Source organism: Oryzias melastigma, linkage group LG6 (assembly GCF_002922805.2).
Source record: "Oryzias melastigma strain HK-1 linkage group LG6, ASM292280v2, whole genome shotgun sequence".
Classification (NCBI taxonomy): Eukaryota; Metazoa; Chordata; class Actinopteri; order Beloniformes; family Adrianichthyidae; genus Oryzias; species Oryzias melastigma.
Genome location: NC_050517.1, coordinates 1,134,458 through 1,161,231, shown reverse-complemented (window position 1 = coordinate 1,161,231; position 26,774 = coordinate 1,134,458). Strand labels below are relative to the sequence as shown.

The following is a 26,774-nucleotide window of genomic DNA, read 5'->3' as shown; positions in this document are numbered from 1 at the left end:
ATTACCCTTTAATAAACAATAATATATTTCTAAAAAAAAAAAAAAAACAGGAGTCAGGTGAGGATGGTGTTATCACGTTCCGCTGACGTAAACCTGACGCTGCTTTTAATTTGACAGTGCTCGCCGGAAGTTGTGATTGAAGCCGCTTAAATCCGACGGCAGCTGAGTGGATTCCGTGGAGGCGGCACGAGCTGTCAAGGACTGAGGCGGGCGCGAGCGGAGTTTCTCATCCGGAGCCCGCGAGGGAGTTCTCCGCGCGACCATGTACGTCAGCTTCTCTGTCGGATCTGTCACCCGCCTTTTCATTTTACCCTGTTAACTTTTGGAATGGTTCTATTTGGGGGTGGTGGGGGGGGATTGATCCAGAACCGGTCCAAAGTTCTATAGAACTAAAAAAGAAGAAAAAGGGGGCGGGGGTCACGCGCACCTGTCAGTCTGCACTTCAGTTGTGTAGGTCTAGATGATTTTATTTAATTTTATTTATTTATTTATTTATTTGTTGGAGGGGGGCTGTACTGCTGTAAACAAACTGGAGAATTTGCTGGACAGCCATCAACACATTCTGATGTGCGCGTGCGCGAAGTTTGAAGCTGGGAAAGATTTTTGGTTAAATGAAAGAAAACTTCATCCAAACCAGTAAACGTCTAAATGGTTCATTAACATTCCATATAATCCCAGTGATTTAATTTGTGTTTGGCGGGATGTTTGTCCAATCTGTGGTAGATTGATGCAGAGTTCTTGAAATTTGGAATCTCGATTCACATCTTGGTGGTGGTTGAGGCTCCAGGCTGAAGTTTGCGCATCCCATCCTCTTCCAAAATCAAACACATCTATAGGGTTAATTCAGGATCAACACAAAGTGAAGGAAAAAACAGATTGAAAATTTGGAAAACCGACATTGTAAAGGAAATTTTGTTTGAAATTAGAAAACAAGATATTGTAAATGTGTGGGAAAAAAAGGAAAATTAAAAAAATAAATAAATAAACTTTTGAAAAAAAAAAATAAAACTTGAACATTTTAATGAAAAAAACTATAAATGTAAAATTACCAATTAAAAAATAATGTATCCATTAGTAACAGCTGCTCTTTTGGATTTTGTTTTTGCTTTTCTGAGTCTTCCCTTTCAGTTCTCAGTTTACTGTTTCAATTCTGATTTTTAGAGATTTTTTGTTGTTGTTGTTTTTTTTTCAAATTTGCAATATATTGTTCAAATTTTCAAGTTTTATTTTTTCATGTTTGATTTTTTCAAATTTGTTTTCAAATAAAAAAAAAAATCATACGTCTGTTTTTCAGATTTTCAATCTGTTTTTTTCGTTCACTTTCTGCCGAACCTGGTTTGACCCCATACACATCTCTCTACATGCACTGCTGCACATGCACATCTGTACACAGAACAGAAAATAGAAAGCATTTATTACCCTTATACATGGTGTTTCAGGGGCAGTTCCCTTCAATGTGGGCGGTCAAAACAGATAAATAAATAGAAGAAAAGCAAACAAAAAAATGTGCAGGATTCAGGTGGCTTGTTGTGTAAAATTGGCTTTCAGTGCAGTAACAACTTTTGGAAAGAAACTGTCCTAGTCTGTTTGTTCTGGGATGTCTGGTATTATTGTGGTGAACACGATAATAACACAATAATACATACACAGCTCTGTACATGCAGTGCTGCACATCTGTACATTTACCTCTGTCAATTTGCTTCTGTATATGCATTGCTTCACATCCACCTTTGTACATGCACTGCTGCACATAAAAGGGTTTCTCTGTGTAAAGATCCATCTGTAGCGGATTCTGTAGCAGATGTTTGTACCGATGGTGCGTTCAGGTGAATTAAAAATCATTGCAGTTTGTGTTTGTTGTTTTTGGTCTGTATCCTGTTCACTCGGGGTTAAATCAAACAGATTTATGTAGTCCTCTAAGAGAAGAGTTTGTGCTGGGATTCTGAAATGCTGCAGGAGCCACATTCTTAGGATAGTTCTCTAACTGCTGCTCGTCCTGCCTGATGGAGAGGAAAGGTCAACGAACTGAATCGCTGCTGCGATAGGTGAGAAAAAGCTGTGGAGCCGAGTGTGGGAATGCTGCTGTGCTGAATGAGGCGGACAGTGAGGCCTTTGTGCTGCTGAAGGCCTCTCACGGTTTGATGACCTTATTCAGCTAATGATCAGGCCAGAGCTCGCAAACTGCTTGAAACAGATACAGAGGGCTGCTGACGGCTGCTCGCTCATCCCATTCATCCAAAAAGCAAAAATACATTTACCTCAGTGTTGCACTCTGACGATGCTCGGGTACTCCAGCAGCATCAGCTGTGGAGAATCAAAGCTTTCCACTATCTCAGCTCATCATTCTTCACATATGTGGAAACTTCCAGAGCACTTCTGTTGCCTCAGCGCCTTGAGTGTTTTCTCAACTTCATTTGAAGCTCCGTTCTGTATCTGGAACTCTGAGCTCATTACTGCAGACACACTGGAACACACTTGACCTCAGAGTCCGGTTTGTTTTTCTCCTGTGATCATTCTGGGCCTCCGACACCGTCAGGTTACCCGGATCACCTTCAGAGGACTCTGGCATTGCACTAGTCTCACCAATGGATAAACTTCTCCTGGAGAGTTGTGATTCCAACCAAAGTGAGTAAAGTTTGGGTTCCTGGTTTCAATCCTCAGTGAGAAATCCTCAGTTTGATCCAAAAAGTTTGATGTAGAACATAATTTGTTCACTGGCTGTGGTTTCAAATCAGAGCAAACTGCCATGGTGCAGAGGTAGAGTGGTCGACCTCTGATCAGAAGATTGTAGATTCGAGTCCCACTCATGTGTTGAAGTGTTCTTTGACAAGACACTGAACCCCACATTGCTTGGTGGTCATAGGGGTGTCGGTGTTTGGCAGCAGCGTGTGAATCTGTGAATGGGACTATGACTGTTAAAGTATTTTGGGCCCCTAAGGCGAAGCAGAAAAGCGCTATAGAAGTTAACTTCATTTCATGTTTTGCTAAATCTGATAATTTAATCCCTGATTAATGAAAGTTTGATCATAACACTAGTGGCTGTATCGCTTTGCAGAACACGGTTCAGTTTCACCTGTTTGACTACAACTGATCAGGGTTATGTGTTTAGCAGGTTTCACCTGTTCAGGTGAAGGCCCATGCGCTCCTGGCTCATCTAAAAACGAATTTTATTTCTGATGCGTTTTCCAGCAGGATGCATTTTTACATACAGTTAATCCTTGACCCAACCAATTCTGAACTTAATACATCGTTCATAAGGTGTCAGGGTAGTCCAGGTCTGGACTTTGAGGCTATGAAGTCTTCCACATGAGCCTGAACCCATCCCACTGTTGGCACAACTTATTTATAATAGTAATTTGAGTTTAGAGCTGTCCTTTTGTTCTGTTTTTTCTTCTCCAAAATAAGAACCTTTCCTATTTTTTTTAATGAAAAATAGCAGATTTAATATCATTTAAAGTCTGATCTTCTTTTGATCTATTAATCGTTCTCAGTGATCTTTTGATTATGATAATGCCGTTTTTAGCCAAAATCAGAGAAACTTGTGTTGTTTCCTTGGACATAGTTTCTGTAGAGGGGCAGGAGTTCAGTAGAAATTCCCCTTTGAGTTGTGGGTGGGACTGTTGGCCTGGAGTATTCCTTCCCCCACTAGCTTATAGCTCCTCACACCCCCAAGCTAACATTAATGATCCAACAAAAAGGCTTAGCAATATTGGAGCTGTCCAGCCATAGAGATTAGATTCAGATTCCAGCTCAAACGAGGAAAACAAAGACGTACATGGATCTATTTGTCCACAAATAGATGAATCAGAGTGGAGCACGTAGCCCGCCAATTAGCTTCTACGTCATTGCTGCAAATTATTCAAACAAATTAATACTCTGAAATACAAATTTGATCTTAATTTTCTTTAAATATGTTCTCCATCATGAGAAAATTGCTACAAGAGCATGTTAGAAACACCCAAAACACAATTTTCATTTTAGTGTGTCTTTGAATTCATTTCCACATTAAGTATTTCTTCAAATACTAAACAGTACTCACCAACATCTCTGATTTTAGGTATTGCACTGCCAGCTGAGTAAACGAGCTGTCATTTTTTTTATTGTACAATAACTTGACAGAGTTTGAGACTGCTTTAAAGGGTGACCAAACTCTAAATTAACCTTTTTTGGTTGTTGATTTCTATAAATGGGGCTTTAAAAGAGCTGTCTGTTGGTCAGAGCCACCAGGGGACTCGATTCAGGACTCAGGGGAGTCCGGAATCGACCTACAGCAGTCGCTGAGCAAGGTCAGACGTTTGGAGACTCCGTCTTGAGTTTCAGCTCAATCAGACAAACCAATCAGAAATAAGCTATTGTTGACCCCATTGACTGTATATGAGAACTGGACTGAGTGATTCCAAACAGGAAGTACCCATAGACTTATCATTACTCAGTCATTCTATTTGTCAGAACAACCATGTTCTTGATAATCCTTGTTTTTTTTTACATTATATTTTTTTTGTGGTGCAAGGTATTCAAGTTATAAACTGACCAATCAGATGGCTCAATCAGATCCTCCCAACATTAGAAATGTTTGATTGATTCCTGAGTTTGCTCTCACTCACTCAGTCCAGTTCTCAGATTGTTGACCCAAAGCCTGTCAGGACGGATGGATGATTATACTTGTAGAATAAGTTGTTCCTTCTGCAGATACAAAGTTTTACACTTGATCACAGGAAGTTCAAACACTCATTTACAATTGAAAACTGAAACCACTGAAGATCTGCTCGGTGGCTCAGTGGTCAGCGCTCTCGCCTCACACTCGGCTTGAATCTTGGCTGGATTATTTCTGTGTGGAGTTTGAATGTCCTCGTGGATGAGTGGGGGTTCTCCCAGAAAGGGATTCTGAAGATGGATCGATGGATGGATGGTTGGTTGAAGTCACTGAAGATGGTTTGATTGTAGCTGTTTTGCTTACTGCTTCTTCAGAGAAGTAGATAATCTACAATATTCTGCAGACTTGATATATTTACAGGAATTGCTCTAGAGTAAAAGCAAGAGGTTCTCTAGAGAAATGAACATCATGTTGAATCTGGACAGAATCAGAGCGACTGAAGGAGAATTACTGAGCTTCATAAGAAGAATGTTTTAGTTTGAAGACTCCAAACCAAAACCTGATGTATCTTCTTGGCTGCTTCAGTCTCTGATGCAGCAACATTTATGCCAAAAATGACTCCAGAAGGAAAGAACAGACAAATGCAACCAGAGGAGTGTGTGATGGAGAAGCACACATACACAAATAGGGACACACACACAGAGTCTTTTGAAGTCAATTCCTTCCTGTTGTGGGATGGACTTCCTGTTTAAACAATCATTTTACAACAAAAACTCGTGGAACTTGTGTGCGCGTGAGTGCATGTCTGTCAGTTTGCACCATAATGATCCTAATCTTTAGCACTTCAAACTATAAAAACAAATGAATGTTCTTGTTTTCATGCTGATGCTAATCTTTAAATCTCGTGCTCGTATAGAAGCTCTTCTCCATTTGTTGTTTTTCATGTATAGATAAAGTTGTTTTGTTGTTTTCTCTCTACATGAACAGAAATCAGGAATTTACCTTTTAGAAAAACTTGCAGGAATGTCAAGAATCCCTCCCGTGATCAAATAAAGCTCAAAGCTGCCGATCAACCCTTCAGTCGTGTTTGTCCTCTGGTTGGAATCTCAGGATTCTTTCACGAGACGCTTCTGTCGATCAGGAGAAGTTCGTCCATTCCTGAAGCTGGACTGAGATTTTGGCTGCTTTTCTGCACGAGTTTCATTTAAACTCATCACAATGACAGAATGTCTCAGGTGAATGTCAGAAGGCTCAAATGTCCCTTCACAGAGATCAGGGAAGACCCTCAAGGGTCAGGAAGACAGCTGTCATCAAAATGTACGTCTCAAAGATGGAAAGTGGAAGAATTGAGGTGAAAAACTGAAGAGGTTTACATGGCATCCAGCAGTACAAGCAGCGGACAAGTGTTGAAGCTGAACTTTGTTTTGATCAAAGTGTAAGCAGCTCCTTGAGCTAAAACTCAGAGAATGAGGAAGAACATTGTTCCTAATCAGTGAATCACAGACCTGAAGAGTTAAAGAAGCTGTGGTTTTTCTGCTCCATGATGGAGCTCTTTTAATCTATTGTGGATGCAACTGTTAAAACACCCCCACTTCCCATCATACTTTTGTTTTTCACTTTCTTCCACTAGCTTACAGCCCCTCACAACCCCAAAATAACATTAGCGGTGCAACAAAAATGGCGAGCAATATTGGAGTTATTCAATATCGGAGTTATCCAGTATTGGAGTTATCCAGCCGTACAGTTTAGATCCAGATTCCAGCTCAGACAAGGAAAACTAAGACGTTCATGGATCTATTAATCTGCAAGTGGATGCATCTGAATGGAGCGGAGCTTAGAGCTTGTGAAAAATATGATATTTTTTTAACTGTATTTTTTCATCTCTCCTTGATTCACAACAATTTAATTAAATAAATATTCAGAAAGGCAATTTTAAGCCTTTTTTGATCAGAAAAATGCCACAAGAACATGTAAAAAACACCCAAAAAACAATTTTCTATCAAGAGTGTCTTTGAATCTCATGAAACTCAGGAGGAGCTGGAGCAGCTCAGTAGATCCTCCATTTCGATGATTGAGTAAAAGCCCTCGACCTACCCTCAGATCAGCAGAGACTGTGACAAACAGTCTGTTTTTCTGGAGAACTGGTCAAAGTTTTGAGTCCAACCAGGACTGGAGTTTGACAACATGAGGCTGAAGCTGAAGAATCTCTGAGTTCTGTTGCTCAGAAAGTTGATTGCTGCAGCGAAAGGATGATTCAGAAACATAAACACATGTTTGAGGAAGCTCTAAAGACTGTCATTGAGTCTCCTCGTAAATCCTCCTGTGAGTCTGCAGGGAGGGAGGCGCATTGAGTCCCCCCCAGGGCGGCGCTCCCCTGGCATCTCCTGTTCAGACCCAAACTGCTGCAGTGGATCTCCCAGGTTGGACTGGCACTTCTAGAGTTTGAATGTGGAGCTATGAATGTGAATCCTTTAAAGGGACCCTCAGCGGACCCCCACCCCCTGCAGGTTAAAGGTCGTTCCTGTGAATTTCCGCTCAGATTTCGTCACTTCGGAATGCTTTTGGTTTGACAAACATGCCAGCCTGGAACTCGACGTCACAGAAGAATGCAGCTTCTTGTTTTGCTGCATTTCTCAGCGTTCCAGTGTCTCATAATCTGTGATAGTCATTGGCAGAAAAGCCCCTTCCTCTTCTCATCCACCCTGCCCTTCTGCATCCTTCTGGTTAAATCCGTTTCCTCGTGGCTTTTACCTACAGTTACCTCTCGTTCCAGGTAATTCAGACTTCCTATAAAGTCTCTACCTATTAAAAACTAAACAGCAGCTAGAAAAAAAATGCACAGAAAGATGCAGAAATGATATAATTGAAGCAGCAAAAAAATATGATAGTTTTATCTGTAAACCTGTGAAGAACCTGTCACACAATGGCAGGAGGTTTGAGTTCCTTATCTGATCCAGACATTTTGACAAAATTATGTATTAAAAATATGCATTAAAAACATCAACTATGTCCTTTGAAGCAGTTTTAATTTGCAAAATACACAGTTAACCCATGAAATTCAATTTTTGGGTTCATTTCAGTTTCTTTTTCTGGAGAGTAAAACACGAGTAAGTCAAAAGGTGTTTTTAGTCTCATGCACATGTACAGGTGCTGCAGGTTTTGAGTCAGTGGAGGTTATAGATAGAGGTGCAGGTGGGTCTTAATAGTTCCATTGAGGGTCATATGGAGACCGTAACCCCTGTGCTATCCTAGGTATGTTAATGTCGGGAGTGGGGTCATCTAGACCCCACAAGATAGTGCCCTGAATTTTTTTTCAATGATTTTTGATTTTCACTCGCGTCTGTGGCAGACATGAAATCCTGTCCACCTTCATCCACATTAGTCATGGGATGGATAACATGTCAATGGGGTCATCTAGACCCCGTAAGATAGCACAAGGGTTAAAGGACGCCATTAAAATGGAAGATACCATTTTCGGGTGTATAGTGGAATGTTCTCTAGCCATTAGTAAGGTGCAAGTACTGGTAAATGTTGCAAGATCAGGATGTACATGGGAGGTTCACACAAACTACACTCTGATTATCTAATGTACTCATTTCTAACAGCCAGACTTTGCCCAAGGAGCTCAAACTTATCACGAACAGCACTAACGGTCTCCTTGTGCATGATTTAGAGGGATAAACAAAAGGAAAAATCTGTTTGACGTGCCTGCAACTCACCTTTTTCACCTGTACTTACTCTAACATGTTGCACAAGTGTTCATTACAACTTGTTGCCCGCAGCATGCCCATAGGAAAAAGTGTGCATGAACATTTTCTCTCTGCAGGCTCATAGAACAATAATGCCAAAACAATATCAAGTTTTAAAAACCACATTAAAATATTATAATCAATGACTATAAATCTATCTAATAAAAACTATTCATCCCAGAAGTATGAAATTCATTTAGCACTGTTTTATGTGTGTAATTGTGAATTTTTGTTCTTATTTCCTAATCTTCTGCTATTGTATCCTAAATTGGCAGAATGTTTTATGTTTTTATTTCTCATTGTTTGATTTATTGATCTGTTAAAAGGTGCAGACAAAATACGTTTTTCTTTTTTCTGTCCCCTTTTAATTTTTTTAATTTTGTTTCCATCTTGTTTAAGCTTACAACTCAAGGTTGTATTATATGTTTTTCCTTTTAATGAAAACAAATGAAATGAATTGTTTAAAAGAAAAACAGTCTATGACCTCAGATCTGCATACCTTAATTCTCAATGCAGGAAAAACCCTGGTCTACGACATTAAAACTTCATGCGGACCACCAGTGTGTCCTGAACAGATTTGCCAGTTTTTTACCTGCAGACAGTTCGTATCCACCCGTAAGGCCAGTCGCTAAGATGGCATAACTAAGAAAAAGGGCTTTAAAACAGTAAATGTATGAAATTGTATAAAAAATAAAAAAAAAACTTTATTGAAATGTAAATGAATGTAAACATGAACCTTATTTTAGTATTATAGTTTTAAAGTGGTATAAACTTTGCTGATCTCGACAGTTTAATCCTGTTGTTACCCATGATGCAATAGAGGCTTTTTGTTACAGCTTTTTCAAGTGAACCCCACTTCTGTTGGAGTTTAATTTGGTTTTTGGTGGTGAAGAGCAGTCTTGCAGTCATTCTGACTCAATGTGATCTATTTCAACACTAAGTGGAAGGTTCAGGTTCTGCTCATAAATCAGCACGTCTGCGCCTCATAACTCATTCCAAACAGACAGAAGTGGCTCTGCTGCATCACTGAGCTCCTAAACTTAGTATATGTTGCATAATCTGAGTGACAGCAGTATTTTTCTGAATGTGAGCCAAATACGCGTATTTGAGGGATTTAGCTAACAGGTTGAACTCCAGGATCAGGTATGGAAGAAGAAGAAGCTGGTGAAAGCAGCTCTGAAACAGCAACAGCTGTAAAGTTGTAACAATCCTCTCCACTGTCAGCTGTGTTATTCATCTTAACTTAAGATGTAAGATGCAGGTATACCGAAGGGTTCATAGGGTCTGATTCTGGGCGACAGGTCATGGTGAACACATACAACACGTAAGGGTGTCGTACGGATTTTTCATTTTGGTTGATGTTATCAGCACGTATTTACAAGCACAATAACTCATGGAACTTCTTGTTGGATACTCGCAATATGTGCGTCCAAAGTTCACTTTGCTGCATTGCCCACACGTATCTTAACCCTAACTGTAACCCTATCTCTATTCCCGCAAATCACCCCAAATCCTTAGTTAGTGCTGTTCATGTGATAAGTGTGCGCTCCTTGAGGGCAACTTGACTGTTAAGAATGAGGAAATTAGATAATCAGAGTCTAGATGTCCTACAGGCACTTATGTATTACCTGCACACGCCGTGCGTGCAGCATTTGTTCACAGTCAGTAAAGAGCCTCACATCTTACTAATGGCAAGAGTACTGTGTAAGGGCACCGTGCAACAGCATCACCTGTACGTCAATAGGGCGTCCAACTTCCATTATTCTTACAAATATTTTAGGATTCACTTACCACACGCACGATAATGGTATGTTCCATTTTCATGGCATTCTGCAAGATGACCGTATGAGAGTCAAGGAACTCCAAGAAACTCCTGGGAAGTTGCAGCTGCTCCTCTCTGCGACCCTACATGGGCCTGGAGAGCCCAAAAACCTGTAGCACCCGTACGGATCAACCTTTGTATGAGTGCATGTGACTAAGGCCCAATCTGAATTCTTCCCATCTTCCTTCCCCTTCATTTAGCCCTCCAAATGGAGAGTTATGGAAAAATATTGCCTCATATTTCAGACGTCACTTTTGTTGATGATGTCATCAATAATTGCCGCTCCACTAGCTTTAACGTGGAGCTTCCAGCGCTCGAATATACATAAAAACAGTGGATTTATAACCTTAAAAAGGTCATGCTACAACAAAAAGACATTACATACATTTAAATGTAAACATGTGTGCTTTTATGTTAGAGTGTAACAACTAATTGATGAATCAATTTCTATTCCTACGATCCAACCGGATTGATCTGTCTGATTTAGAAATGAATCAAATTGACCTATTCCATTAAAAAATACTTTCAAAATGAGATACATTGGTAATTAATATTGGAAAATACCTTTTGGATTGAGTTATGGTGGGTTTATTTCACTGTGAAAACGACCAAGTAGCATCAATAAAGGGTCAATCATTCTGACAGTCTAATGCAGGGGTCTCCAATCTTTAATGGCAAAAGAGCCATTTGGTTCTGTTTCTTACAGACCAAAACACAGCAAGAGCCACCACATCCTACTTAATCTTTTAAAAAATATATTTTATTTGTATGTGGCCTTTTAGCTGTTCCTTTAGAAAGTGTAGCTTTCAAATATTCACAATAATTGAATTAAAAAAGTGTGATATTTTTTCATAAGTAACAACTTTAATGTCTTTATTTTTGACAGCAGCAAATATAAGTTCCTTTCAAAATAAAATACCTTCTGTGTTGAATAAATCCTACTGTTGCAGCAGATTTTGAATTAAAAATTCAAGAAAACCAAGCCAAACATGACATTTCCTTTCATTATGACAACAATTAGATGCTAGGATGCATCATGTATTAGAATGTGCCAAACTCAAATAGTTTAAAATATATATTCAAATTATTAGCACCTTTTTTTTTTTTTTTTTTAAGCCAAAGAGCCACAACATAGGGGTAAAAGAGCCACATGTGACTCTGGAGCCTCAGATTGCAGACCCCTGGTCTAATGTGTGGAAACACTTTGAATTTAGCAAAGACATGTGACCATACAGCGTGATAGAATGTAATGATTGCTTGATCAGGAAACAAGGAATCTGGAAAACTTCACCTGCACTCTTCCGTACCAGGTATTTATCTCTGAGTCACACTGGGGGAAGTTTGGGATAATGGATCCATTTTAGGAACAAGAAATTGGATCAAATCAGATTGTTCAAAATAAACCGAAAGTGAGTCGAATCGGCAACCACAAATATCAAATTGAATCAATGTTAAAATGAATCGTTACGCCCCTATTATATGTGTGGGAAACTTTTTAATCAAAAGTCACTCAAAGACCAGTTTCTGTGACCCACAACTGTGAACTCTACACTTACACAATCACACCCATAGACACACATCATTCATTTTTCACACGTCAATCTTGTTCACTCTTCTCTTTGCTCCCGGATTCATTTTCCTCCTCATCTTTATTTCCATTCTCCTCATTCTGTCACAGATTAGGTCTGTAGTTCAGATTTTGCTGCACCCGTCTTCTTACCTGCAGCTTAACCTGTTAGTCTGACCTGAGTGACCAGCCAGCTCAGCAGCCTCACGCTGTACCGCCGCCTCAGCAGGAGCTTCATCTGATCAGCCATCTTCTGTGACTGCTCCACTCAGCCTGGCTGAGCTTCATCTAAACTCATCTCTTTGCCTCCAGAAAGGCAGATGACCTTCTCAGACACAATCATCAGTTTTCCCTGAGTGTTTGTTGACATGAGGGTTTATTTAAGACCGCGTTCAACTTCTTCCTGCTCCGAACCACTTCAGATTGACTCCAAGCTAGCAATTAGCCTGCTGCACTCCAGTGACAGTTAAGCTGCTTACTGGCCAGCTGGAGATTAACTGGAAAGTCCCCACTTCACAGGGGTCCACACACACAGAAACAGACACACAGCTTAGTGCAGCAGGAACAGCCTGTCAGCTCTTTACTCGCTTCACAATAATGGTGAAGATGGCTCGTTTCATGAGTGTGGAGCCACAGCTCCGGGTGGCCTGCCTGACTCCCCCTGTGGGGATGTTGGTCTGCGGTGGAAAATGAAACATTTGGACATTTACACCGATAAGCCTGGAGCTCCTGCTTTTGCTGAGGCAGCTTTGACCCTTGACCTTATGCGCATAAGTATCTGATGGGGTCCTGCTGCCACTGATCCTTCAGGAACTGTGAGTTCTCTCAGGTCCTGTCAGGGTAGAACCTGGGAAACTCTGAGGCCTTTAGACTCCCTCATCTGAAGGAGCTAAACATGTACACCACGTAACACTGTAGGCTATTAACAATCTTTTTATTTCACTAATAGATTTTACAGTATGTGGACTGTATCAGATTAAAATAAATATATTCAAATCATATAGTGGATTATTAATGTATTGCTAAACAAATGTTATAAATTTGTAAACTTAAAATTGAATTGAAGGATTGAAAGAATCGAAAAAAAATTGGAAGCAAATCGTTTCAGGCTCTTGTGAATCAAATTGAATCGTTTCTGGAAATATAACTGATACCCAGCCCTACATTTTTGGTTATTAAGAAGCAAGTACGCACCCTAATAACAACAGGTGAGGCGTAAGGTCATGGTATGACAGCATCGCCTGTATGTTATAAGAAGGGCTGTCACTTTACCGCGTTAATCATGATTCATTAATTACAGGCATTTTAGCGCATTATTTTTTTTAATCGTTTTATCTCATTTTTGGGTTGGATTGTTACTTCTGTGTTGGTGCACACCTGAGACCATTATCCGGCTCAAACAAAGGTCATTTAAAAAATATATAAATATTAAATAAATTATTAGAAGTTCAGTCTTGATACATTTTTAAGATTAATTATTTACTTTTTTTCAACAAAAGCAGACTATTTCAAACGCATTGCGTTGTGTTGTCATGGTAACATCTTTATCACATGGTACGCACCGACCACCCTCTGCTCTTGCTCCTTTTTTAAAAAGGTGCAGAAGGGGCTGGCGCTGCAAACAGCTCCGACGTGCTTCAGGTGTCTCACCTGACTCACAGGCCGTCACGGCTGACCGAGGTCGGAGCTCTTTGCAGCACTTGATGTTTCTCGAAAAGTGATCATCATGTCAGAAGTAAAGTCCACCTCTAAGCGCTTGTTTTCGTCCAGATGATAAAGCCAAAGTTTTTTTTTTTTTTAAAAAGCAAAAACAAAGTCCAATGTCTAAATAGTTCAATTCCTCTGTGGTGTCTTATTTATTCCTTCTTCTCTATTTTTTTTTTCTTCATCCCAGTTTGAAAGTCTCTTAAAACAAAAAAAATGTAATAAATCCACCTTTTTAGTTTTATTTTTTTCTCTTACTGCGCCACTGTTTTACAAATTAAAATAAAATACCTAAATATTACACTTTTCACAGCTATTGTTATTTCAAAAAATTGCGATTAAAATCGATTCATTAGATAAATTAATAACAGGTCACGATTATCTAATCGCACAAGAAAATTATGTGCATGACAGAACTTATTATAAGTGCTTCCTTCCATTAGCCTTACAAATACTTCATGATACACATACCAAACGCATATCATTTGTATGTTCCATTTTCATGACGTCTCTTAAAATAGCCGTACAAACCTCAAGGGTACTAAAATAAACCTGCGCTCCTGTTAAAATGCAGCTTCTCGTATCTATCTCCACAGATCCTGACAACCTCAACCTCTGTACAGGTGAATATGACCAAGGTGTGAGGAGAGCTCCTTCCTGCTGCTTCGAGGAGCAGAGGAACATGTTGGTAGAACAGGGGTGTCAAACTCAATCGCACAAGGAGCCAAAATCCAAAACACACTTTAGGTCGCGGGCCGAACAGGATAAACATTTATTGAACACTCTAAAACTACATTTTTAAAACTTTAAAACTTAACTTTTTAACATAGTTATTAACTAACTAAATATAACTACTTATATAGCATTACATGCTAATGTGAATGCTGTAAGCTGAATTTGGCCGCTGAAGATGCTGAAATTGATAGTTAAAAACGCTAAAGTTGATAGTTGAAATTGCTGAATCTGATAGCTGGAATCACTGAAGCTGATCGCTGAAAATGCTGACGCTGATAGCCATGTGAAATATTAGGTAAATACCAAATTAGCCTTTAAAAAAAAAACAAAACAGCCTACATGAAGCTGAACAAATAGCTAAACTTCAAAATAGCCTAAAAAACTGAAAAAAGCCTAAATTAACGAAAACAGCCAGCATGTAAATATTAGCCTAACTCCGAAACAGCCTAAAGAAATTGAAAAAAGCTTAAATTAGCCAAAACAGCTAGCATGTAGCTGAAAAAAAAACCCTAAGCTTCAAAATATCCTAAAAAAAACAAACAAAGTCCAAATTAGCCAAAACAGCAAGCGTGTAAATATTAGAATAACTCCAAAGCCTAAAAAAAAATGTAAAAAGCTTAAATTGGCCAAAAAAGCTAGGATGTAGCTGAAATATTAGCTAAACTCCAAAACAGCCTAAAAAATCTCAGTAAATGCCAAAACAGTCCAAAAATCTCACAGAATGCCAATTTTTAAAAAAACCGTAACTGCGTAAAGTGGATGTAAAGCACACATCTTAACCATCATTAGCTTTAAACTAACTAAAAACTATAAAAATTGCATCACCTGCGAAAATGCTAGCATGAATGCTTTTTGCTAAAAGTAGTCGCTGAAGATGCTAAAGCTTTTCGCTGAAAATGGTGTCGCAATTGACTTTAATTGCTGAAGTAATTTGTCAAATGCAAATGCTATTTGCAAAATGTCGAAATTGCTAAACGACTGGAATTTTTTTTTTAAAAAGAGCGCTGTAGCTGACCTAAATTTCTGAAAAAATTGTTGTAAAATTGCATAAAAAGCCCTGATACATGCCAATTTTGCAAAATATTTAGCGTGCCCAAATATGAATCACAAAGTAGTCCAAAAAACCTTTGTAGATGCCAAATTAGCCAAAAAAGCTAGCTTGTTGCTTTAATACTAGCTTAACTCCAAAATTGCCTAAAATTCCTCAGTAAATTAAATTAGTCAAAAACGTTAGCATGTTTTTAATATAGAAGCTAAACTAAATTGGCGTTAAAAAACCTCAGTAGAAAACAAATTAGCCAAAAATGTTGATAAAATTGAAACTAAACTCTAAATTAGCCTGTAAAAAAACCCCAGTAGATAGCAAGTTAGCCAAAAAATAATAAAAAAAAGGTTAGCAAGTTACTAAAATATTAGATAAACCTCAATTTTTTTGAAAATTACTATTAAAGATTAAACTATAGCCCATGAACATATTTAATGTTTGGCATCTGAAACAAGGGGATCATTAAAAAATAAAATCAAGTTTTGGTTTCATTGACTCAAATATAAAAAAAAGTATATTTTTTTTGGTGCTGAATGCTCACAACTTTGTTCAACTTTATACTCTTGAGTCCATATAATATAAATGTAATATAGTAATGACAAATCGACTATTAAATTAGTTGTCGACTATTTCAATAGTCAATTAGTCGACTAATTGTTGCAGCTCTAGTCTGCCTGTGCTAAGTTCCTCTTGCTTGAGTTGTGGGTTTTGATTTGCGTTGCTCTAGCCTTAGTCACATACACTTGTGCAGATGTTGGCCATTTTTTACCTGCAGACAGCCTGTAAGCTTTATGTCACTCTGACATGAATGAATGGAGATCCGTAATCAGCCTTATTTTCTTCTGAAGTTAGAACTTATAGAGAGAATGTGAATCTCTTAAGTTTGAAAACACTGCTTAAGTGAATCAGCCTCCTTTCTAACCGTGACTCATTCCTAGAAGGATTTCAAACCTCAGAGCTACACCCTGTTTGTCGTTCAGCTCCACCTCCTACTCTATGAGTACTTCCACCTCTAGAACTACCAAGCTGGCACTGAGTGAATGAAGTCAAGGTCTCCAAACAACAGCTCAGAGGTGGTGGGGGTAGGGGTGGGGGTCAGTGGCTCCTTCCTTCTTTTGTTTCCCGTCTGCAGTTCAGCTGTAGCTCTGTTCTGAGGCTTAGCTAAAGCTTGAAACACATCTCATGATAGAAAGGTGTCTTGAGTCTGAGTGTCTGGCTTCAGTTGTCTCCTCTGTGAGTATTTTTGGATGGAAACGGCAGAGAAGGGTTAGGGTCTGAGCCGTGCCGTCCTGTAAGAGGTCGGCCTCACACTCAGAAGTTATTTACTCCTCAGATGCGTCTGTGATGTTGACAGCAGCTTTGCCCCTGCTCTGCCCTGATAAGCAGAGAGCTGTCACTCCGTCATCCTGCCTCTGATTTATGCAGCAGCCGATGACCGTTCAGACACACGCTGCCTTTGTGCGTTTATGTAAAACCTTCACCCTCAAGTTAGCGTCCAGAGCAATACTGCTATCACTCTGTGATGCAATGGACCAAATGACCAAACACATGGGAGTGACACCTGTTGATGTAATGCATTTAAAGCTGGTTTACCAGTGAAGGATTGAATCTGACTGGTGGTGACCCCCTCCGGCACACTTAACAACAGCATCTCAACTACAGTAAAATTAGATCTGAAGATCTTGCTAAACCAGGAGTCTGCAACCTGAGGCTCCGGAGCCACATGCGGCTCTTTTGTTCCTCCATTGCAGCTCTGGTTTTGAGGAAAAATGTTAACAATTTGAGTAAATAATACTTAAGTTTTGTCATTTACTTTTAGATTTCTAACTTGCGGTGATCTTACATGAGTGAAACATTTTTTCCTCAGAAATGACTGTCGGATAGCTACACAAATTGACAGTAAAGGGTTTGATCTATTGTCAGAGCGGTTTATTATTAGAATAGTATTAAACTCCCATTCTTATTTTAAGTGTTGTTTAGAAGCCAAATTCCCAAAGTATAATTGCAAATCTACTGCAGTCAGATCTTACTTATGACAGGATGTGTTTTATTTTGAAAGGAACTTGTACAGTATATGCCGCTGTCAAAAGTAATATTACAGAAATTATTGAAAAAATAAAAGCTGTGCATTCATTACAATGTATTTTTTTTAATCATAAATATGAAGTATGCTTCTTTTGTGGAATGAAAAAAAAGAAATATAAAAAGAAACTTTTATTTTCTGAAAATGTGAAATTATTTTTTACTTTTGATAGAACCTCATATAATTTCCTTTCAAAATAAAAGATGTCTTGTGCCTAACTGGATCATAACAGTGCAGCTCTGGACAGCAAAAGATAATAAGCACTTTAAACTAATAAGGGATCAGACTTTTTTATAAAAGTTTTTCTTAGTATTTGTAATCTGTGTGTTCTGGAAGAAGCATAGAGCAAACAAGACCTCTTCAAGCCAGCAGGAATGTAAAAAACTTTACATAGTTTATCTTTGAGGTGCACCTCAGCCATAATGTATAAGCTTAACTAATTTAAAATAAATAAATGCTAATTTAGAAATACTCACTTGAAAAAAAATTAAAACATTTTTAAGCCACTATGAAGAGATAAAAGTGGCTCTGGAGCTGCAGATTACAAACCCCTGTTCTAGGACATAGTTTCTGAAGAGCGGCAGGAGTTCATTAGAAATTCACCTCTGAGATGTGGGTGGGACTGCTGGTACCGAGTAGGACTGCCCCACTTCCTGTCATCCATCTGTTTACATGTTCTCTTGCTAGCGTAGAGCCCCTCACATTCCTAACTTATCAATCCAGATGTCAGTTCGGACAAGGAAAACAAAGATGGATGCATCAGAATGGAGCGGAGCTGAAAATTGCTACAAGAACATGTTAGAAACATAATTTTTATGGGAGTGAGTCTTTAAAAAAATCCTGAATATTCTGTTTCTTTTAAGGGTTTGACATCTTGTTGCTGAGTTTCACACAGTTCCGCAGGGACAAGTTTGTTGCAGCAAAACTTTTGGAAAGTCTGAGTGGCGATCATGTCTGTGACATGCACGTGTCTGCGGCGTCATCAAGAGCGAAACGAGCTCCAGCAGAACTGTTCTGCCCGCTTCCCTCTGAAACAATGTGCCTGATGAAGAGGGGAGGGGCAGCAGAAAGGATGGTGATGTCAGCCGTGGTGGTTGGTGGGGGGGTTAGAAGAAGGGAGGACCGCCTGGCCCTTTCCTGTTTCCAGCTCTCTCCTCCCCCTCCTCTTATCAGTGCGGTTGGGAGCAGAAAAGGGGATCAGTGGGCGAGCGCACGGATTAACAGGCAGCCCCGAGCGAGGAGGTGGCACGGGACCACCTGGAGAACAGGCTGGCATAGACAGGAGCAGGCTGAGCGGAATGTTTGGAGTCCATCAGGAGTGAAGCCGATCCTCTTATTCTGCGTTGAGCGGCGTCACCATCGCAGTCACCATGTACAGTGGATATGGAGGTATGAACGGGCGCCGCTCTGCAATCACTCAGTGTTTGTCGGGATGAATAACAGGCTGGTAAACTCCCAGAATCCTCTCTGAGCACCGAGACCGAGGTCTCCTCACAGGTCGTCATTAGAAAAGGTCGGGCTTCTGGTACCTGACAACCTCAGATTCAGAGGAGGGATGTTCACAACAAGTGGAGAGCAAAGTTTGGATGACCCACCGGTTTCTCCTGCGTTTCCTCTGTTCACGCCGTCACATGTCGCGGCGTCCTGCTGGGTCTGGTTTGTGTACACAGCTCAGGACTTCATGTAATGTTTGCAGTCCCGTGTTTAGTCCTGGGATCACGTCTGGTTTGGACTCTCTGCTTGTCCTCTGGACCTTTGAGCTTTGTCAGGTAAAGCATTAATGAGTAGAGGAATCAGGCTGCTGTGCAGAGCGGCTCACTGGTGCGTGTGCCCCCCCCTCCATGAAAGTGTTCAGTCAGGAGTTGACTTCATCACTGAGCAGAGCAGAAGTGTAAGGATCACATGTTCTTCCTGTTGGTCAGATCCGACCAACACATGTTTCTTTGGAGCTTCATAAGTTCAGGTTCCTCTCACCTCTACAGATTCAGAAGAGCTGCTGGAACAAACTGCTAAAGCCAGGAAATAGACGTAGGCACTTTTTCCTGTGGAAAGTTCCTGTAGTGACTCATCTGCTCTAGGTTTAACACTTATTTTCATTTTACCTGAAGGATGCAGCTCAGCGAAGCAAAAACTCAATTTTATCAAACATATTTGTCTATTTTTTGTCATGTTTATACCTGATTTAAATCACAATGATTAAATTCTTAGTTACATGCACCCATGATGGGGTTGACCCATACAGGTCCTGCTGGTTTTTGGGATTGTTCGGGTCGAAGACAGTAGCAGCCGCAACTTAAGGGGAACACACAGGTGTGTCTTCAGTTCCCTTGAGGCTCATACGGCCACTTCAAGGGACGTCATGAAATGGAACGTACCATTGTTGTCTGCATGGTAAATGTATCGTGAAGTATTTGTAAGGATAATATTAATTTACATGCACTGCTGTCGTATGAAAATTTGTACAACATACCTGCGTCTCACCTATCTCACCCTTACACCTGTTCACACCAGACACGGTAGTGCTGCGAAGCGTTGTCTGCATGGTATCTGTTTAACCTCCAGTTTACGCCATTTTTCCGTGACGGTCGACAGGCTCCGCTGTGGTTAGTCGGAGCTTTTTTTGCCATCACACCCAAAACCACACCCCCATGATCCATGGTCGACCCACTATGTTGATCTGTGTGTTTCTGTTTTTTGTGTTTATATATTTATTTTCATCTCTACAGTCTTTTTAGATACAAAAATATGACTGTATTTGTCAACGCTGTATTTTATTGTGATATTTTGTTTATATTTTGAAAATTGACTGGATTTTCACAAGTCTTGGTGTAATATCCTGCCAAAATTGACGCAGATCGTTCGCAACTCGTGCAAAAAATAGACCAGACCCTGAAATGATGGCTGCACTGTGGGTCTGGTGTGAACTTCACCATAGGTTAACAAGGGCGACGAATGGAAGCGATCTCCATTGCGCGCCACTTCGCAGCGCTTCCGCGTCCGGTGTGAACCCGGCGTTACCCTTGTGCTTTGTATAAGTGTTCACAATGACCTGTCATTCCCGGCATGTTTGTAGAAAAACACGCATGAGCCTTTTCTCTCACCGGGGTCACAGAGCGCTCCACAACCTTGATATATCATGGGGTCCACCTGTGAGCTCCGTACAGAAAAGTTTTAACATTTTTCACCTGCAGACCACCCATATCCACCCATAAGAGCAGTTGGGACTAAGGCTTTGACAGATGGTATTTAGATCACTTATGACAGTTGGGTTTTTTTTTAATCTAATGGTATCATTGTGAATTTTACTCTTGTAAAAAGCAAATATGCCAATAGAATAAGATTTCTTGTAGAGATGACTAGAAAAAGAACCTGTTGCTCTGTTTTTTATTGGAGAACAGAAACACGTTGATTCTAAACCCACAACTTGTACACTTATACACAACACGAATCAATATCTACTTATTTTAGTTTTCTATCTACTGTTAATAAATAACCAGTTATGAAAGAATTGAGGCGTAATATTAATAAATGAAAGTTTCACCATCTGGAAACAAAAGCGTAATCAATAGTTAGCGTCCGATCTCTTAATATTTGATTCATTTTATGGAATGTATCTGGCCCACAAAGTTAAAAAATGTTCAAACTCTCACTGAGCTCTTCCCTGAACATATTTGTTTTCATCTTAACCAAATATGCCCGCTTCCTCCCCCCAAACTCAAACACAACTTTATTATTTCACTGCATTTCCAGACTGGAATTCTAAGGAATCCTGAAATTCCACCAAAGCGGAGCAGCTTTTCTGTTTCCATCAACAGCCGTCTCAGTGTTTGTGTTTCAGCTCACCTCAACCCAATGAGACCAGCATAAAGTTCACACACACACATGTGTGCTGACAATACAACACCCTCTCCTTTCAGACTCAGGAAGATGGACGATTTGGGTCTAAATTTAGTGTTTGATGCGTTCACTGACCCTGCTCTTTGTTTTGGAAAGTTTCTAGCATGGACTCTGCCTCCAGGCTGCAGGACTCAGAGTCCGTCGCAGTCCTTTTTGTTGCACAAACACTTTTCAGACAGTTGTTAACATGGAGCTGAGAGTGGGTTCAGAATCCAGCAGCTTTCAACAGATATGGAAGCTGTCGTGAAGTTGACATGCATGTGACAGAACATTGAACACTTCAATACCTGTCTTCTATCTTCAGAACCATTTCACACATCATATCTTACAGTCTAAAATGGTCTGAACTGCAGCTTCTGACAGGAAACCTGGCTATTAAAAATGTCTGCCACTCAGCAGCTTCCAGATTGACATTTTTCATCATGGATTTACTTTTCAGTGTGTTGTTTTTTGTTCCTACCTCAACATCTTTACGCTGCATGTCTGTAATTCACAACCTACGCTTAAATCCAGGACATTTTGCATAGGAAAATGATCAAATTAATAATCTGAAAAAAGGTCAGGTATGAAGGGGTTAAACAGTTTTCCAGGAAATGCTTCTGAATCAAATCTGCTTCAGCAATGAATTTATTCTAAAACAAATGACAAACAATTCAAACCAACATTCGATGTTGGATGTAAACGACAGTGAGGGACAGTTTGAGGCATGAGGCCTCCTGACAACAGCAGCTCTGAAGGCCTGAAATGGGATTCTCTCTGCTGACCCCTGCTGACCTCTCTTCATTCTGCTTTCCTGTGCCAGGACGTCTTTAGGATACCCCTCTCCTCTTAAAGGCAGAAACTTGACCGATAGTTTGTGTAGTGGTCCACAGTTTCCTCAGAAGAAGAGCTGAGTCATGTTCCTGGCCGTCAGTGGGCTGGTCTCTTATCTGGAAGTGGAAATAACTCATCATGTAGCTACATTTAACTCTGAATAATCTAAATTTTTATTTTCATTTTTAGTAGATTCTGAACCAATCAAATGATGACACATTGTCTGTTTACAGTAATGTAGAAATTATACCCCCCCCCCCTCGCCCCCCATTAGTTACGTCTTCATTCAAAATGTAATCTTAAAGTTTTACAAAAGTTTTTAGCTCTGAAATTTTATAGCTTAAGACAATATAACAAGAGTTATAATTGTGAAACTGTATAGAATAAAGCTGTGGAACATTCTATGTAGTTTAGTGGAGAGTCACCTGTTTCTCTTTGCTTTGTTATGCAATTTATTTAGTTGTATTTTTTTCTCTAAATGTCTGGTCTTTGTTATTTAATATAAAAAAGGGTTTTTTTATTTTGCAGGAAATGAATAACAAAGTGTAGCACTCAGAATTAAGTTCTTTGGACAGTTTTAGGTTCATTGTTGAATTATTGTATAATATAATGAATTAATATTCATAAAAAAACTGTTTGTACTAAAAAGATATCAGGGACTGTCACAAAAAACTGTTTCACGCAAATCAATAGAGCAAACTGTAAAGTTGTAAGAACACTCAAAAAGGCCTAAGACTTATAAGGGTTAAAATGTCCTCATTTTAACGCCCTTTACATCAAAGTGTTAGAATTCCTCTGTAGTGAAATGTCACTCTATTACTTTAAAGTTAAGTACTCTTAATTAATGTAAGTTAGATGAATTAAGATTACAGTTCCACTCCGATCATCTTTGGATCTACTGAAAAATCGTTCCCAGTGGTTTTTAAATTGCAATTATTCAGTTTTTAGCCAAAATCTATAAACTTGTGTCATTTTCTAGGACATAGTTTCGGCAGTAGTTTATTAGAAATTCACGTCTGAGTTGTGGGCGGAAATGTTGGTGCAGAAGGGACCCTGCCCTAATACCCCATCATCCTTTGTTTACACTTTCTCCCACTAGCTTACAGCCCCTCACAACCCCAAGCTAACGTTAGCGGTTCAACAAAATTAGTGAACCAAGTTGGAGATATGTAGCCGAACAGTTTTGATCCAGATTCCAGCTCAGATGAGTAAAATATAGAGGTCCATGGATCTATTTGTCTGCAAGTGGATGCAACAGAATTGTAGTGGAGAAGGGAGAACCGCAGGTTTTCATCTGCTCCTAATCCAATTCAATTTGAATAAATTAAAAACATAGCTTTAATCTTAAATTGTTTTATATATATGTTCTCTATCACGAGGAAAATGCTACAAAAACATGTTAGAAACACCATCTTCATTGGAGTGGGTCTTTAAGTAAAGAACAGTAGCCCAAAGTGAGAGTAATAGATTAAAGTGTGATTGCTGAGCCTCTCTGACTCTGTCAGTTGTTGACGCTGTGACAGGAAATGACCTCCTGCTCTGACTGAGGCGAAACTCAGCCAGTCCCAGAACATCACAGCCACTGGAGCCGACGTTCCGGCTTTTCCGGTCAGTGGGGAAAAAAGGAGGGAGGAAAAGGATGCCTCTGGCTCCGTCCTCCTCTACTGCTCTCTGAACTTATGATTGCAGATCCCCCCACTGAAATCATTGAGTTCCTTATGGAAAAAGTTGACAGTTTTAGAGAACAGGAAGAAATCGTTATTTCCTCACACCAGAGCTGATTTTCTAGAGTATTTTGAGTTTTTAAACAGTAAAGTTGGTTAAAATGAGTGGATATTCTGCCTTTAGGTTGATGGACTATGAAAATAACACCAGGCAGCAGGGAACTGATCTAATTTTAACTTTGTAAATTCCAATTAAACAGTCAGAAAAAGAACTGCTCTCAGGAATGACAGTCATGTGTGGAGTGGTCCTAAACAGAGCACATCCAGTACTCTTCCTGTATCTGAGCTCATGCACGCTGCTGAGAAACCATGAAGTTATGCAGATTACATCATGCTTTCTGCTCTCCAGATACCAGCTGAGATTTACCTGAAGGAGCTCTGAGATGTGTCATCGGAGCTCCTACAACCTTTAACAATGACAGAATGGAAGTTTTCTCTGAAATATAAAGCTTCTGAACCACTCTGTTATCAGGAACAAACCACAATAAACCAGCTGTCAAGCAAATGAGTCAATCAAGAGTGGATGTCAACAATGTGGATGTACAACTTGTTGTTATCACTTCAGTGAGGAAGACCTTAGAGCCTGTCAGTCATTCAGAGTTGTAGTGAGTCAGCAGCTCAGTTTCATCAGAGATCGTGTTGACATGATCCTGGAAGTCCTGAACAGAAGAGCAGTAAATACCAACTTGAAGAGGCCGTACCATGCTGCTCTCTGGCCATTTGGTATATAGCATTCATATTTGAGTTGGTTTAAAGCTGCGTGGTACTGGGTCTCTCCCACTTCCTACCAGCTGTCTTTTCATTGGCTTCAAGTTAGGCCTAAAGGTTTTTGTTTCTTCACAGAAGTAAATGTGAACTGTACAGTGTTTCCTCGTTCCAAAAATAATTCGCAATAGGTGGAATTATAGATGTTAAAGGCTTTAAAATTCCTCACTACACACTTTATGCACTTTTCTCTCTTATTTAAACCCTTAAAGTTCCAACGTTTATAGAAAAATAAGTCAAGGATTATAGAAAGAAAACAAAGATCTGATCGTGCTAAAAGATTTATTTAGATTTGGCAAACTGAACATATTCGGTACAGGAGACAGGAGGAGACTGATGGACAAAATCATCAGCCAATATGACACTGAACACTCGGTGGTGTCAAATTATTAAAAAAAAAATGCAAATATGCGAAATGCAGTGAGGAATTCCAGCAAAACAGCAAGACTGTGATATACTATAGCCTCGTTTCCACTGAGAGGTCCGGTCTGGTAAAGAGTGGTACGGTACTGTTCAGTTATTTCTGGCAAGCTTTTCCACTCAGTTAAGCCACACTTCCACTGAGCGGTTTGTTTTCACGGTGCATGCGTGGTATAGACCACTAGCGTGTCGTTGTAGTGGAACGACTAGAAAAACCAGAATAGAGGTCATCCAGCAGCTCGTCTTTTTCCCACTCTTTACTTTTTGTACACTGGGTAGAACAGGAATCAAATATTGTTTGAATGCCAATCAGAGGTTGGCAACATCGGCTCCACCCCAACCGTCCTGTTCTATTTGTCTATGGACCTACTACGGTTGGGGGCCCTCAAGAGCTACGGGTCGGAATTGTGTGATGAGTCCATTTAACAATGGACACAAAATACTGAATTGAACCAGACTGTACCGTACTGGACTGCTCAGGGGAAATGAGGCTTATTATACCCCGGGGGAACACTTTAATACCCCTGTGACAGACTGGCAACGTGTCCAGGATGAACCCCGCTTTCGCCCAACAGTAGCCGGGACAGGCTTTGACGACCCCTCGACCCTGAAAGAGATGAAGTGGTTTTAGAAACTGGTTGGATGGACACTATAATACAATATAATACATAAAACTCTCTAAGCCCTTCAGCTACATTTTCATTTTTCTGCCAGGCTAAAATCTGTTTGGTTCATTTACAAACAGAATTATATTCAATATTAGTCTCCATTGGAAGCTGGATTCTGTTTGGTTTTCAACAAACTGTTTGACATAACTGGTGATTTGATGAAAAAAAGGAAGAACTTTCAGTGAGGAAATAACAATTTTTTACATTTTTATAAAAATATTAAGATGCTGCTTTGAAATTGAAATTATTATTTGATTTGATTAAATGATTTTCCATATTATGAAGTCGTGAAATAGTTTTCAACTTTGCCCAATACAGATCTATTCTTGTTATGAAACATACAGAATCACTGATATTTGTTTGTTGTTTCTTAAGCTTATGTTCAGTTAAAGCAGAAAACACAACATCATAATGATTTATTAGTCTATAAAGCTGTCATACATGAAGTAACATGAAAAAAAAACTCCACAAACATATTTCCATCTGTGAAAGTAAACTGCATCCACTGCTGCCTGGTATAAATATAATTTAAGACCAAGAAACAGCAATATTGTCCTTCACAGATAAAACATTCCTGATTTAGCCACTTGACAAATCCAAGAAGAAATTGTGTTTCTCTATCTATGAAACACAGCAGACCCACTCTGCTGGGTCACCAGTATATGAAATCATCACACTCCAAATGGTCAATGGCGAGAGAGTTGAGAGTTCTAGAAAACTTAGGTTTAGTTTTATTAGATATTACAGTATTTACAATCTTTGTTGAAGCGACTGATAAGAAATCTCTGATGACTCGGCATTCTCACAACATTTGAACGCATCATCTATGCACAAATCTGAAGACACAAAAGGAGTCTCAAAACCTCTTGTGTACTTTTAACTATGATATGTGCGCAAATTTGGTTTTGTGTGTTAGACAATTGGTTCATACTATTTATAGATTTGTATGTGTAGAAGCCTTTTTGAATTTGTTGTTAGTTTTTAGCTGCTGTAATTTCAAGTTTTGCATGTGTAAATTATATTTTAAATGTGTAGGTTTTTTTTATTCAAGTATAAGTGTGAATAAACAATTGCAAGCACACACAAAATGTAAAGTATGAGTTACAAATCAAGAAATCTACACACACAAATCCAAACTTACAAACAGGTAGACACAAGCTACAAATTAAGCAGTGGCGGGCCGTGCAT

At 39.5% G+C, this 26,774-nt stretch overlaps 1 protein-coding gene across 3 annotated transcripts in view; it reads left to right on the top strand.

The window, feature by feature from the left end:
* Nucleotides 1-22: 22 nt before the first annotated feature.
* The window catches only part of ripor1 (RHO family interacting cell polarization regulator 1), a 51,915-nt gene continuing 25,163 nt past the window's right edge, over nucleotides 23-26,774 (top strand). The window contains exon 1 of one of the 3 annotated variants that reach the window (XM_024282218.2): nucleotides 23-264. Coding sequence is in view for 2 of the 3 variants with exons in the window: in XM_024282217.2 (XP_024137985.1) it covers nucleotides 18,670-18,688 (19 nt within the window). In the remaining variant the exon portion in view is untranslated. Of the gene's footprint in view, nucleotides 265-18,360; nucleotides 18,689-26,774 lie in introns of those variants that run through there. The other 2 variants (XM_024282217.2, XM_036212156.1) reach the window with 2 other exon arrangements.